Source organism: Typopeltis vanoorti, chromosome 24, assembly GCF_054136105.1.
Source record: "Typopeltis vanoorti isolate ZY-2024b chromosome 24, IOZ_Tvanoo_1.0, whole genome shotgun sequence".
NCBI classification, from domain to species: domain Eukaryota; kingdom Metazoa; phylum Arthropoda; class Arachnida; order Uropygi; family Thelyphonidae; genus Typopeltis; species Typopeltis vanoorti.
In genome coordinates this window covers 40,737,596-40,751,513 of record NC_143572.1, presented here as the reverse complement: position 1 = coordinate 40,751,513, position 13,918 = coordinate 40,737,596, and the positions used below count along the sequence as shown (strand labels likewise).

The 13,918-nt window shown below is 36.6% G+C and overlaps 1 protein-coding gene across 1 annotated transcript in view; it reads left to right on the top strand.

Moving 5' to 3' along the window:
• LOC150093123 (protein FAM234B-like) overlaps positions 1 to 13,918 on the top strand; it is a 124,079-nt gene that overhangs the window by 88,428 nt on the left and 21,733 nt on the right. Inside the window, exon 4 of the mRNA XM_090414157.1 lies at positions 1,639 to 1,723. Coding sequence (XP_090270283.1) covers positions 1,639 to 1,723 — 85 coding nt within the window. The remainder of the gene's footprint in view (positions 1 to 1,638; positions 1,724 to 13,918) is intronic.

Here is a 13,918-nt window from a genome sequence, read left to right as displayed (position 1 = left end):
ATGAGAGAGAATTCATTCTTCCTGGTTACAACGTACATCATAATCGGATGAGATATCAGTCTGTTTACAGAAAAGTGCAAGAGAAATGGCAGTTTCCCCTAACTATGCTGTTTAAATCTCAGCACTGACAGAGTAAAAAACAGAAAGAGGTTAAGATAATCTCACTATATAAACAAATAGTGGTTAAGGTATTGGAAAAGTTTGTCAAGTGCAGAATTCAAGATAGTTAGATAGGAATATGACACTTATAGTTGACAGTGTGGCTTTGTGAAGAGAAAGATCTTGTCTTAGTAATTTACTCACTTTCTACAATAAAGCACAGTGGAGTTTGATCAAGGAAGTGGCTATAGCACAATATTGCTGGACTGCAAGAGTATTTGAAGGGATATCACGTGGAACCCTGTATGCAAGTTGGAACAAATTGACATGAAACTGGTAAAAACATTGATAAAAGGGTGGCTGCTGAACAGACATCCAAGTAATTTATAGTGGAATTGAATTCAAGAGGGGGCAAATGACCACAAATCTCTGTAATTAGGCAGCTGCTGTTAAGTTTATGATATGAGGAAGATTATTTGATGCTAAACTAGGGAGAAAAGTAGTTAATAAAGGTGAGGCAGTGCAAGGTAATCTTAAATATACTGGATGTGGACAAAAGGATAAATGGCTGTGAATTTAGTATATGAAAGTGAGAAGTTTTGCACTTTGGAATGAAACTACTGGTTATATATTACATAGAGATGGAACTGGACTGCAAGGAATTGAGGTTGGGGATATAAAGGTAGTGTGGACAGTTGAAATTCAAATGACATCACAGAAATGGGCATAGTAGTTCAAAGGATAATTTGATTGTTAAGAAACACATTGACAAACAGATAAGGAAATTTTCTTTATAAAGCTTTGATACGTCCACATCTGGACTGTTGTCCACAGATTGCTCATTAGGTTAATGTGATGAAGAGGATTCAGAAGTAAGTGATCAAAATGATGGGAGTACTCTCTGAGGATAAACTCGAAAGGTTATAAGATGCAAAGTTTAGCTGATAGATGGTAAAGACGGGATTTTTACAGAAATGCTAAGAAATCTTTAAGTACATTACTAGGTGAGAAAGAGCAAGAACTTGGAAGTTTGCAAGGATGTGGTTAGCAAGAGTAAGGACCTTAGATATTTTGCTTAGAGAGTGGTGTATGAGTGAAATGAGTTACTACAGGAGTTGATGCTTTATCCATGAACAAGTTTAAAGAGCTGTTAGGTACTGTTAATAAGTGTGTGCCTTCATGAAGGGTGAAGCCTCATCTGAGAGGTGCAGTTTTTAGCATCTCTCCTTAAACTTGTATAATAATAACATGATACATTTTGAACTTCTAAATTTAAGTACTGTGATTATTATCTGAAAGTAGACTACTTGAAATAAAACTCTTGCAGTGCACTTGTGGAAAAGATAATTTGATTTACTTGCATCTTTAACTATTGATATATCAAAAACGAAAAAAAAAGCCATTGGCTCAATATTCTTTTGATTTAAACTTTCTCTTGATAAGCCTGAACATTTCAAGCTTAGAAAATTTTCATTTGGGGATTGTAAGTGAAACTCTTCTTTCTATTCCATAAGTTATTTTCCTTTTTTGTATTTTCAGGTATCATCTTGTCTATATCTCTTGCAAGTTTGTGCCATTTTGCTATATCTAATAGTTCAGAAGTTCATCTTCAAAAAGTATATAGGTATATAATTTCTTCTTGACCATATCTTACACAATAATTACAGCATCAAATTAATATTAAAGAAACTGTCCAGTATTCCATTTTTAATTCAAATAAAATTTTAAATATAAATAAATTACTTTTGAATATTTTAACAAAATAGACTAAGTGGTTAATGATTTTTCTTGAATATATTCATATAGTTCTACAAAACATGTGCCAAATTTTTGGATGGTCCATTGGCTTATTTGGAATGAAAAGTTCATATCAGTGAAGTTTCAAAACTTAGGCTTATCTAAAGGAAAGTCGAAATCAAAATTGTACAAATTTGTTACAATGAATGGAAAGAGGAAAACTCGAAGAAATGTACAGATTAAATAAAACTATTTTAATTGAAAAAATTAATCAGCTGCATTGAAACAGTATTATATTCATATTTGATGAAATTGAACCACAACATACATAATTTAGTGGCTTGTTTGAAATGATCTTGCCATAATTAGGCTTGTTTTAAGATCGAACATGTTTTCATGATTTGTTCTGTATTAGAGCATCATAAATCGATGTGTTATAAGAGTTCAACTTATGTCAGCATTTTCTCATGACATTAGGCTTCATGTATTCCCCACAAATAAAAATCAAGGAGTGTTTAATCTGGAGAATATAGTAGCCAGGCATGAAGATTTTTATAACTCTGATTCAACTACTCTGGTTATAGGCAAAAAAGTGGTATGCACTGTCATGTTGCTGCCACATATTTAATCTGGTTTGGAGAAAAGTCTTCTAAAAGAAGTAGGAAATGCAAGTAAATAGACTATTGTTAAATGTCCCTCTAGAATGAATGGCTCAGCTAGTTGGTTGACTAGACTGCGCCATGTCTGTGATAACTGGCTATCCTATCAGACAAGAAATGTTTTTCACAAGTTGATGCCATTCATTCTTCAATTCAAAGAATTTACTTAAGCTATATCATCCTCAGGCAGGTGTTTCCATGTTTTGATGGTAGTATGGATGTAGACCTCACTGATGTAAAGTTCACCATGCCTGCATTCTAGTTGCATGCAGTTAGATGAGTAACTTGGTAAATATTTGCTTCTGGACTTACACTGTAGTTAATGATTCCATATCTTTCAAGCACTATAATCTGTGCCTATCAGTGTGCTATGGTTACAGTTATTGAGAAAGCAGTACCTGTTCTTGAACAGGTACTTAGCAATTCAATAACGCATACATTCCATTACTGAATTGTGTTTTTATTGTCACTTACATTTCAGACACAGAACAACCAATCTTCTTTCCACAATGGCTAGCACAAACTGGTGGGCTCATACACATTGCATGAGTGAATCCACCCTCTCATATAGTAATGAGGGATTACGTCTGAATACAGTACCATTCCAATGTGCTGATTCCATTCAGTCTGTGCCCTTGTGTTTCTCCTTTTCCATTTACTGTAGCTCTGTAAATGGCTGAGATTGTGATCCATTGATAAACTGTTCACTAAAAATAAGTTAGTGAAGAACTGTCTGAAGTTTGGCACATGTTTGTGAGCCATCCTATATTTTATGAATATTTTAAAGCCATATTTACGAGGATGGTCTGAAAAGTTCTCGGCCTAATAGATGAAAAAATGAATTTATCACCTCTTGATTCGAAGAAAAACGCTGACCAGTGAGGAAGAGTTTTAGTTCTGGGAAGAGACAGAAGTCACAGGGAGCCAAATCTGGGGAATAGGGTGGATGTTCCAACAATTCATAGTGCAGATCCCTTAATTTTCGCATTGCCAAAACTTTGTGGATAATTTTTTTCTTCTGCAAACTGGGTCTTTTCTCATGAATTTTTTTGTCTAGTCTGGTTAAAAGATAGGAATAATATTCCCTGGTTATTGTTTTACCCTTTCAAGATAATTAATAAACAAAAATGCCTTTAGCATCCCAAAACACAGATGCCATGACCTTTCCTGCTAATGGAACCAACTTTGGCACTGAACAACTGGCTTCTGTCCACTGCTTTGACTGCTGTTCGGATTCTGGTGTGTAATGGTGAATCCAAGTCTCATCCGTAGTAATGAATTGATGCAAAAAATCAGTTTTATTCTTGTTAAAACGCTCCAAGCACTGTTCAGAGATTTTCATGCGAATTCGTTTTTGATCTACTCTGACCAAGCGTGGCACCCATCTTGCGCAAAGCTTTTTCATATGCAATTCTTCATGCAAATATATATCCTACATTAAGTTAAGGGGATAATAAATCCCTCATTATTTTAAAGCCGGATAAGAAACTCAGAAATCAAAATCTAAGAGTTTCATGCCGAAGAACTTTCGACAAGTCCAAGCGTAAGTCAACACCTGGTAGTACAACACTATAATTAAAATAATGAGAGATTTATTATCCCCTTAACTTAATTTATGTCACCGGAAAAAATAGCCTCTTGGCTCTTTATTGTAATATATCCTACATGTTCTTTTGAAATCCTATAGTCTTAGCAATTTCACTCACTTTGACTCGCTGGTTATCCAATACCATATCGTGCACTCGATCAATGATTTCTGGTGTTGTCACACTTTTTGGACGTCCTTCACGTGAATCATCTTCAAGGCTGGTATGGCCATGTTTAAACTCAGCAGCTTATTTCTTGTCAAAAACGAAGGAGAAGAGTGCCCATAAACTTTTATGAAACTTCGAATGAATTTCTTTTGGTGTTAAACCTTCTTTTACAAAGAATTTTATAACCACATGATACTCAATTTTATCCATTTCAAGGGATACAGACAACACTTTTGCTTCAGACAGTTGTATAAAACAAACTACTTGATAGAATGACTTGCAATTTCACATGGATGCTTATGACAGATGTAACTTAGAAAAAAAAATCTTGCCGATAAGGTCGGCCTCTAACTTTTCAGACCACCCTCATATGTCTTGTTTGTATTAGGAGTATCCTCTGAAGAATCTGAAATTTTAATTTATAGGGAAGTTGGAAAAGATGAGAGAGTATGTATGATATAACAATAAATTATAACAATATGGAAATTGTAAAGTTATATATTAAAGAGGGTTCAGTAATATTCATTCATCAGGGTTATGTTAACAAAGAAGCATGTTTTCATATGGCATAATACTGTTTGCACGATGTGCAATCTCATATAACTATTGCCCTTTTTACTATTTTTGTAATAAATTATTCAGTTAAAATTATTTTTTCTGTAAGTGTAAGCAGTTAATAAAATAAGTGTAGGTTAAATTCCGATGGTAAGGCATATATATATATATATTAGTTATTCATAATGCTGTTATTTAAGAAAATTATAACGTACAGTAAATCCTCGATTTAACGGACAAAATTTACGGTCCGTATGTCGCATGTGAAAATTAACACCCTGTTAAAATGCTTTTAATCAAGATTCGTTTCTTCTTTTCTAAATCACTTAGGGGGATTGAACAACGTAGATCCGAATATAAATTAAATTATACTTTAATAAATATTTCCGATATTTCGGCAACGTCACATTGCCATTTTCAAAAGGAACTTACAAAAAAGACACGTGCACGCAGGCACTACAACACAGTAACTGAGAATGAAGATATGAAGCTATTGTTCTCCTAGAAGTCCTGATGGTGCTCTCTAGCGGGCTAAGTAGGTGTTCTTGGCCGTTGGGCTGAAGGTCTGCTGATGTATCCCTCCCAAATTTGGGGCAGTCACATACAACCAAATTTGTTGAGGTTTGGGGAGTTTCTTAGGGCTGAGGCTGATTCCATAAATAGTCTTTCGAATTTGTATTTGCTACGGTGTATATTACTGTAGCTTTCTTCCACCGTATTCTATGGCGTGTATCCAGAGCATGGTCTGCAAGACCAGAATGGCTGTACTTGTGAAACCAGATGTAGCCCTTGTGTTCAGAAATTCTGATATTCGCTGTTCTGCCTGTTTGGCCAAAGTAAGACACTTTACAAGCAAGGGACCTGGTATACACCAGGTAGGTCTAGGGGAAGAGGTTGGTCTTTGGTGGAGTGGATAAGGGATGGCAATTTTCTGTAAGGCCTGTAACAGGAAGTGAGGTCATGTTTTTTTAAAATTTTGGTAATTTTTTCCGAGTTGCCTCGTATTTAGGGAATGGTGATGGATTTAGAGTAATCTTTGTTGTGGAGGGGGGGGGGGGAACTGTGGTTTGTAGGTTTTAATATTTTTTGGATTTTTGGGGGGGGGGGGGTAGCCATTGGCTGAGAAAGTGTTGAGGATGTGATTTAGTTCAATGTTTAGGGCCATGTCGTTAGAACAGATTAGTTTAGCCCTATTGTATAGTGTTTTCACCACTCCATATTGTTGGTGAATGTATCTTCTTGTATGGGTGGGTTTTCTATAAACTGAGAAAACCGAGGTTCCATCAGGCTGGTGGGTGACTAGTGTGTCTAGGAAAGGGAGGCTGTTGTTTTCGTCTTTTTCCAGGGTGAACTTGATTCTGGACTGTTGGTTGTTTAAGTGTGTAAGGAAGGAGAGGAGTGTTTCAGAGCCATGTGGCCAAATAGCGAACACATCATCAACGTAGCAGAGCCATATGGTTGGTTTTTGTGGGGCAGAGGCTAAGGCTTTTTCTTCAAAGGTCTCCATAAAGAAATTGGCCAAGGGTGGGGAGAGTGGAGAATCCATGACTGTCCCCTCTATTTGTTTGTAGAATTTTCCCTGCCAAACGAAATAACCTGAGTTCATTGTGAACTGAAATAGGGCTGAGATATCGGGAGAAAATTTAGCTTGGATTAGCTCTAAAGTTTCCTTGAGTGGGACATTTGTGAATAAGGAGGAGACGTCAAAGCTGACCATTATGTCAGTATGTTGGAGTGTAAGGTTTTCTATGCTGGCTTTGAAGTGGGCTGAGTTTTTTATGTGTGATGGTGTGTTCCAGTATAGTATGTGAGCTCTTTGGTCAAATGGTTAGCTAATTTGTATGTGGGGGGAATCAATGCCATCCACTATGGGACGTAATGGCACATTTTCTTTATGTATTTTTTGGGAGTCCATAAATACGGAGGAGTATAGAGTTAAACGGCTTTAATCTGTTGGTAACTTTCTTAAGGAGCCTGTGAAGTTTTCTGATTTGTGAGTTGGTGGGATTATATTCGATAGGGAAGTAAGTAGCCCGATCTAATAGAAGAGCATTAAGCTTAACTTTGTAGTTCTTTTCGTTAAGTACTACAGTTGCATTTCCCTTATCCGCTTTGGTGATAACTAATTCTTTATTATTCTTCATTTCCTGTAGAGCTTTAAATTCCTTGTTGGATATGTTGGTTTTTGGTGGTCTTGCTTTGGAAAGGACACAAGCTACATCCAGTCTTACACTGTTGGTGATTTGATGTGGAAGGTGGCTGATTCCCCTTTCGATTTGGATCATAATATCCTCACTGGGTATTTTTCTGGGAGCAATGGCGAAGTTTTTCGTGCACTTTAAATCACAAACTGTGGTCTATTTTACATGACATCTCGTTTACTGCTGCAGACAAAGAATTTGAAAATATACGAGGCCAACAGATGAAAAAATTCGAAAAATTAAAAAAGAATTCTACTGTCAATTCAAAACTTGCTACCAACACCGTAATCAACCTTTCTTCAGTCACACTGAAGCACTCAATGTGCTTGCACGTGGCCACAACTTCGCCATTGCTCCCAGAAAAATACCCAAAGTACAGCCATTCTGGTCTTGCAGACCATGCCGGATACACGCCACAGAATATGGTGGAAGAAAGCTACAGTAATACCGTAGCAAATACAAATTCGAAAGACTATTTATGGAATCAGCCTCAGCCCTAAGAAACTCCCCAAACCTCAACAAATTTGGTTGTATGCGACTGCCCCAAATTTGGGAGGCATACATCAGCAGACCTTCAGCTCAACGGCCAAGAACACTACTTAGCCCGCTAGAGGGCACCATCAGGACTTCTAGGAGAACGATAGCTTCATATCTTCATTCTCAGTTACTGTGTTGTAGTGCCTGCGTGCACGTGCCTTTTTTGTATGTTCCTTTTGAAAATGGCAATGTGACATTGCTGAAATATCAGAAATGTTTATTAAAGTATAATTTAATTTATATTCGGATCTACGTTGTTCAATTCCCTAAGTGATTTAGAAATGCATAACCAACGTATAAGCCTGTCTACAATAATCAAGATTTGCTTATAATTAAATTAACAGGTTATTTTTTGTTATTAATTTCCTATTATTTTTAACAAATTTTGGCGAATAGGCCATCATGTGTTGGAAAAACACTGTAGTAATTTGGCCGACATAAATGAGTCACCACTCATAAAACATGTTCGGCTAATGATTAGGATGTGATCGCAACAGTCACACTGTAATTGGTTCTTCCTTTTTGTGTGGTGTGACTTTCTGCGGTAGTTTTATTACACACATTTATAATTTTAGGGAGTTAATTATAAAAAAACAGGATACATAATTATAAAGTTCAAAAAAACTTGATAGTTTTTCCAAAGCAAGATTACCTAAACCAAGCGTCTCAACATCGAACATTAACTTATCTAAAAGTGTGTGTAAAACAATTTTTTGTTATTACAGTGCTAATATTGATAAACTTGCAGTATAATGTTCAAATGTTTTTATTTTAAAAAATTCGCAATTTAACGGGCTTTCGATTTAACAGACTCCCCTTAGCCCCTATTAGTCCGTTAAATTGAGGGTTTACTATACACTATATATCTTCTACCTGCTAGGCCTTCTGGTCTGTTATGGAGCTAACGTAACATCCTGAGGATGAAAAACCCTAGATAAACTGGGGGGGGGGGGGGCTCTGCTGTCCATGTCCAAGACCAGCTAACTTGGCTATATCTGAGAAAGATCCTTAAGCTCCTCACATCCATGATGGGAATTGAATCTAGGACACTCCTCCTTTCCCAGGCATGTGGTTGTGAAGTGCATAGCCACTAGGCTAACTGTGTGGACACATACACTATATATTAATTAGAATAAGTTTTATTCAGAAACAGTGACCAAATTGATACATGTATACAGGCACTACATAGGATAAGTATGGCTGATGCAGACCAACAAAGGCAGGTCTAAAGTGCTAAATAGTCTCTGCTAGTCGGCTAGGGTTGGTATTCTTGGCTGTTGAATTAAGTTTGAACGATGAGTACGTCCCAGATTTGAGGCAGATTCCAGAGAAAGTCTTTAGCATTCAATTATGCTCCTGTGGAGTAGGTTAGCCTTTTTCTGTTGTATCTTGTGACAGGTTTCCAAGGCATGGTTAGCAAACCCTAAGTGCATGTAGTGATGGAGTGGGATATGATCCTTGTGTTTGGTGATTCTAATGTTTGTTGTTATGCTAGTTTGTTCATAGTAGGACAGCTTACATCTGCACAATTCCTGGTAAACACCTAGCAGGTTTAAGAACTGTGGCTTATCCTTTGGGGGAGGGGCAGATAAGGAATGCTAATTGTTTATATGATCTGTGGGGGGGGGGGCTGAAAAGTTCTGATAAACACCTAGAACAAAAATGATATTGAAGCAATTGGTATAACCACAAGAAAGAACATATCTTAAAACCCTTTAACTCCCATATTTCATCAAATTATAATAATGTGTTCTTTTTCTTTTAGTGTTTTAAGAAATGTCAAAGGTTTTGTAAAAATTCGAAGACACAGAGGTGCGGGCTATCATCAAGTTTTTTATACTGCAAGAAAAGTCCGCAACTGAGATTCACCAAACTTTGTCTTCAGACTTTAGGAGACAGTGTCCCAACATATCCAACAGTTGCCAGATGGGTGGCAAAATTTATAACTGGGCATCCTGAGACAATAGATGCCCCCAGATCAGGAAGACTTTCCACAGCAATCACACCTGAAAACATCGATACAGTGCATACCGTGATCCTTGATGATAGATGAATACCAGCCAAAAACATTGCAAAGACTCTGGAGATATCCAGGGAATGAGTTAGGGTCATTATCCACCAACATTTGAACATCAGGAGCTCTCGGCAAAGTGGGTTCCCAAATATTTGAATGCCGACCAAGAGAGAGAACATGTGCTGTCATTTCAAGGGATTTTGGGTTATTTTGAGAAATCAGGTGCAAATTTTTTGGTTCGTATTGTGACTATTGATGAAACACGACTTCATCATTGTGACCAGAGACCAAACAATAGTCAGTGGAGTGGAAACAAAGGTTCTCCATTGCCAAAGAATTTCCGAACCCAAAAGTCAGCAGGGAAGGTTCTTACCATTGTCTTTTAGGATATGGATGGTGTAATCCTTACCAAGTACCTCAAAAGAGGTAAAACTGTTACAGCATCTGTTTATTCAACAGCTCTGAAAGAATTGAAGAAAGTACTGAAGGAAAAACAGAACAGGAAACTGAGAAGAGGCATGTTGCGTTTGCAGGACAAACACACCTGCTCACACTGCTCATGAAACCCAACAGACAATACACAATTTGGGCTTTCAATGCCTGCCTCATCCATCCTATTCACCAGTCCTGGCTCTCCATCTGACTATTTCCTATTCCCAAATTTAAAGAATCACTTGAAAGGGACAAGAATTACTACAGATGAAGTCATATCTGTAGCTGAAGATCATCTCCCTCCTCACTCTGTGCCTGGAGTATATAAAGTGCCCTGTTCCTGCATGTTGGCCCACTATGGACAGACAAGAAGATTAGCCACTTGGAAGAACAGATGAAATACAACTGCAGTTAAGACTATGATCAATCAGACCTTGCTTTAGATACAGTTCATAGAATCAATTGGAAAAAATCAACATGCTCCATTGCAGTAAATTTAGAAGAGAAGGACCATCTTTTGGAATCTGCAGCTGCTCTCCAAAATCAACCAAACTTAAATATTGTTGCATTAAACTTCCTAAAATATGGGAAACACTAATACTTTCAGATCCCAGTTTAGATCCTAGGCTGCCAGTAGGTGCACACAGATGCCCCACCTAGTTAGGACTCTAGTCTTTTGTCCATGGAGTGGACAAAAGTTAGTCGTTTCAGTTAGTTGTGTGTGTGTGTGTGTGTTACGTCTCATATTGTAATTGCTGACGGTGGCTCAGCAACCGAAATGAAATATTGGAAGAATTAAATAACATTCTTAATCCTTTCTTAATGTTGTTTCACTCCATTAAGCCTAATATTGAGTAACATAATGGTCAGTTTGATGTTTCCTCTCTATTCACCAGTGTTCTCTATTAAGGATACTTTATCCTAGCATAATTTCCTCCTTGGTGCCTTGTTTAAGTTGCCAAGAACTTGGGGGGTATTTCATTTGGTAAGGAAATTTCCATTAACAAATAGAGAGGACAGCCATAGGTTGTACTTTTTTCCTCCCTGCTGAGTTTTCCCACTTGGTTATACAGTCATACCCCAAAGTTGCACAGTAGGTGGGACCAACAAAAAATGCTTAAGTTAAATTCGCGTAACTCGGGATATAATTTTGCATATAATTTATATATACAAACATACAAAATATTAGTTAATTGGGTACAAAAACACATATTTTTTAAGAAATATAATCATAATTGTAGTTTTTCATACATAAAAAAAGAAAGTTATTTCGATGTCAATGGGTCCATAAAATCTAATAGATTCGTCTGACGGCATAATGTCTTTTTCTTGTCATGCAAAATTTCTTCATAGCAAGCTAATGATTTTTTTATTCCTTGCCTTGTGGGTACAATTCATTCCTCGTTAGTATCTATGTCCTCCAAAATCTGTAACCCTTTCTTTTATGATTGTTCTTATTGTGGATTCCTGTAAATCGAAGTACTTTGCTAGCTCACAAATTTTCATTCCGCCTTCAAAATCCTTAATAATGTTGAGTTTTGTTTCCAAAGTCAATGTTTTTCTTTTCTTGCTAGCTGTAGAAGAATCAGACTTGCTTCTTTTGGACGACATTATTATTTTTTATGGGATAAAATTTTTATCGAGAACATAACATTAAACAATCGCAAGGTTTGTAGACTATAAAAATCGTGTATGAATGGAGACCGTGCGAAACATCAGTGCTTGTTCACAGCATGTGCGAATGCGGCTGGCGCCGGAATGATATGACTAGTGGTGAGGCGTGAAGCGGGACAGGAATATGTACATATAAGAAACCACGTAAGTTGGGGTATGACTGTAGTATAAATTAAAGATGCCAAGAAATTATATTCTTGGTTTTATCCTTTATCCAAGTGTAAGCAAACAAAGTTTGTTGCATTATTGGATACTAAGGCAAGTGCTGTGAAGTCATTAGTCTCTATATACGAGTTGCCGAGTCGTAAAGTTATTTCATGTGCAAACTTTGTTTGCTTACACTTGGATAAAGGATCAAACCAAGATTATAATTTCTTAGCATCTTTAATTTATAGCATAACCAAGTGGAAAAACTTTCAACATTTATCTCTAATCCAAGTATCTTAGTAATAAGGTGTGACACCTTTTGGCTACTTGTATATGGAAATATGACTTCTGCATTACTTCAATCTTCTTATCAACTCTGGGTCTGGCTCCCACTGATTATGGAATTACTTTTGGTGATATCACAGCTGCCATTTTGTAGTAGCTCAAATAGAGCATTTTCTAGTGTGTAGAATTTTCTGTATCACGGATTATTTAATCCTCAGTCTTATGACTGAAAGGGTTTTTTCTCTCTTACAATCAAACGCAAAGTTTTTAGTCTTTTTCTCCACCTGAGATAATCTCAGGTGGGGTATGAATTCCTCCAAGGTAGCAAACTGTAGGAATTGAAATTCCAGGATGTGAATAAGCGAGCCGGGCGGCTATGGTTTTAAAAGAGATAGTTGGTGCTGAGAACTAGCTCTCACCCTCATATAACAGTTGTGGTTATAATTTTGTAAATATTAATATTCCATCAACAGAATCTGTAGTATCAAAGTAAGAAAGAATATTTATACCATTTTAAGACAAAACAGAAATTAGGAAACTCGTCAATCAATAAAATATTACTTTCACTGTATAAGAATAAAAAATATTATGAAAATCTAAATAAATAATACATAGATCTATCTCTCTTTTACCTCTACGTGTCGAGAGTTTCTATTCCTTATAACCACAACCGTTATATGAGGATAAGGTGGTTGGCACTATGCCTACCAGTGTATCCTATGTCTGTATAAGCGTTATTCTCAAGGCTGGTTTGCCTGCTTGCAGGAGGGGAAAACCCCACATAAACTGGGAAGTAAAACCCTCGCCAAAACTGGCTAACTTGGCTAAGTCTGAGAAAGATCCTAAGCTCCTCATGTCAATGACGGGATTCGAACCCAGGACACTCCTTTCCCAGGCAAAGCAACCAGCCACTTGGCTAACCGTACCAACTAATACATAGATACATAATAAAATTTTATTTTGTGAAATTTATTTTGCACTGCATTTACTTTTAATATATCGGTATCAATGCAGTATCATTTCAATTTTCTAGCAATAACATTTTCAGTGAATTTTTTCCGAATTCAATAGTTCGCATGATGAATTTTCCTCGCAATCAATTGTCAGCAATGATTTGTCCTGCGATGAATTTTCCAGACATGCTTTTAGAGGCATAATGAAGAGTTCCGGGATCTTCCAATTCAGTCTAGTAAGATGGTGCTTTTAAACCAACTACACATGGTAAAATCACAAACCACATGACCAAATGAGCTCAAAATTAGCCCCAAAATTCCAGATCTGCAGAAGCCACTTTCCCAGTCAAATATAGATGGAACAACATCAGTTGAAATTACCAATAATGAACCTAGTATAACAGCTGAACAGATACAAGACGAAATGCAAAACCATTAAACTGTTCTACAAGGAGAAACTGGAGAAGAAACAGAAAAGCGAGTAATACAACTGAAAGAACTTAATATGCAGACAAGATCATCAAAAAGTGTAAAAAATTATATATAAAAAAAAGGAACTACATCTTAAAGAAAAAGAAGTGCTAAAATATGTAAAGATGGGGAAGGTTGTAGATCATCAGATAAATTCTTCAGACTCAGAAGAGGAGCAGAATCCAGACAAAATTAGGTGACTAGTGGTGTGCCACGAGGTTCCATGCTAGGACTACTACTGTTTAATTTGTACATAAATGATATAGGAAATAATCTGAAAGGAAATATTCAGATGTTTGCTGATGATGGAAAATTATGTAGAGTAATACGAGGTGTGGCTATTAAAAATGAGACTGGTTGCAAAATGTGGTTTATTATTACAATTGTACAACTTAATCAT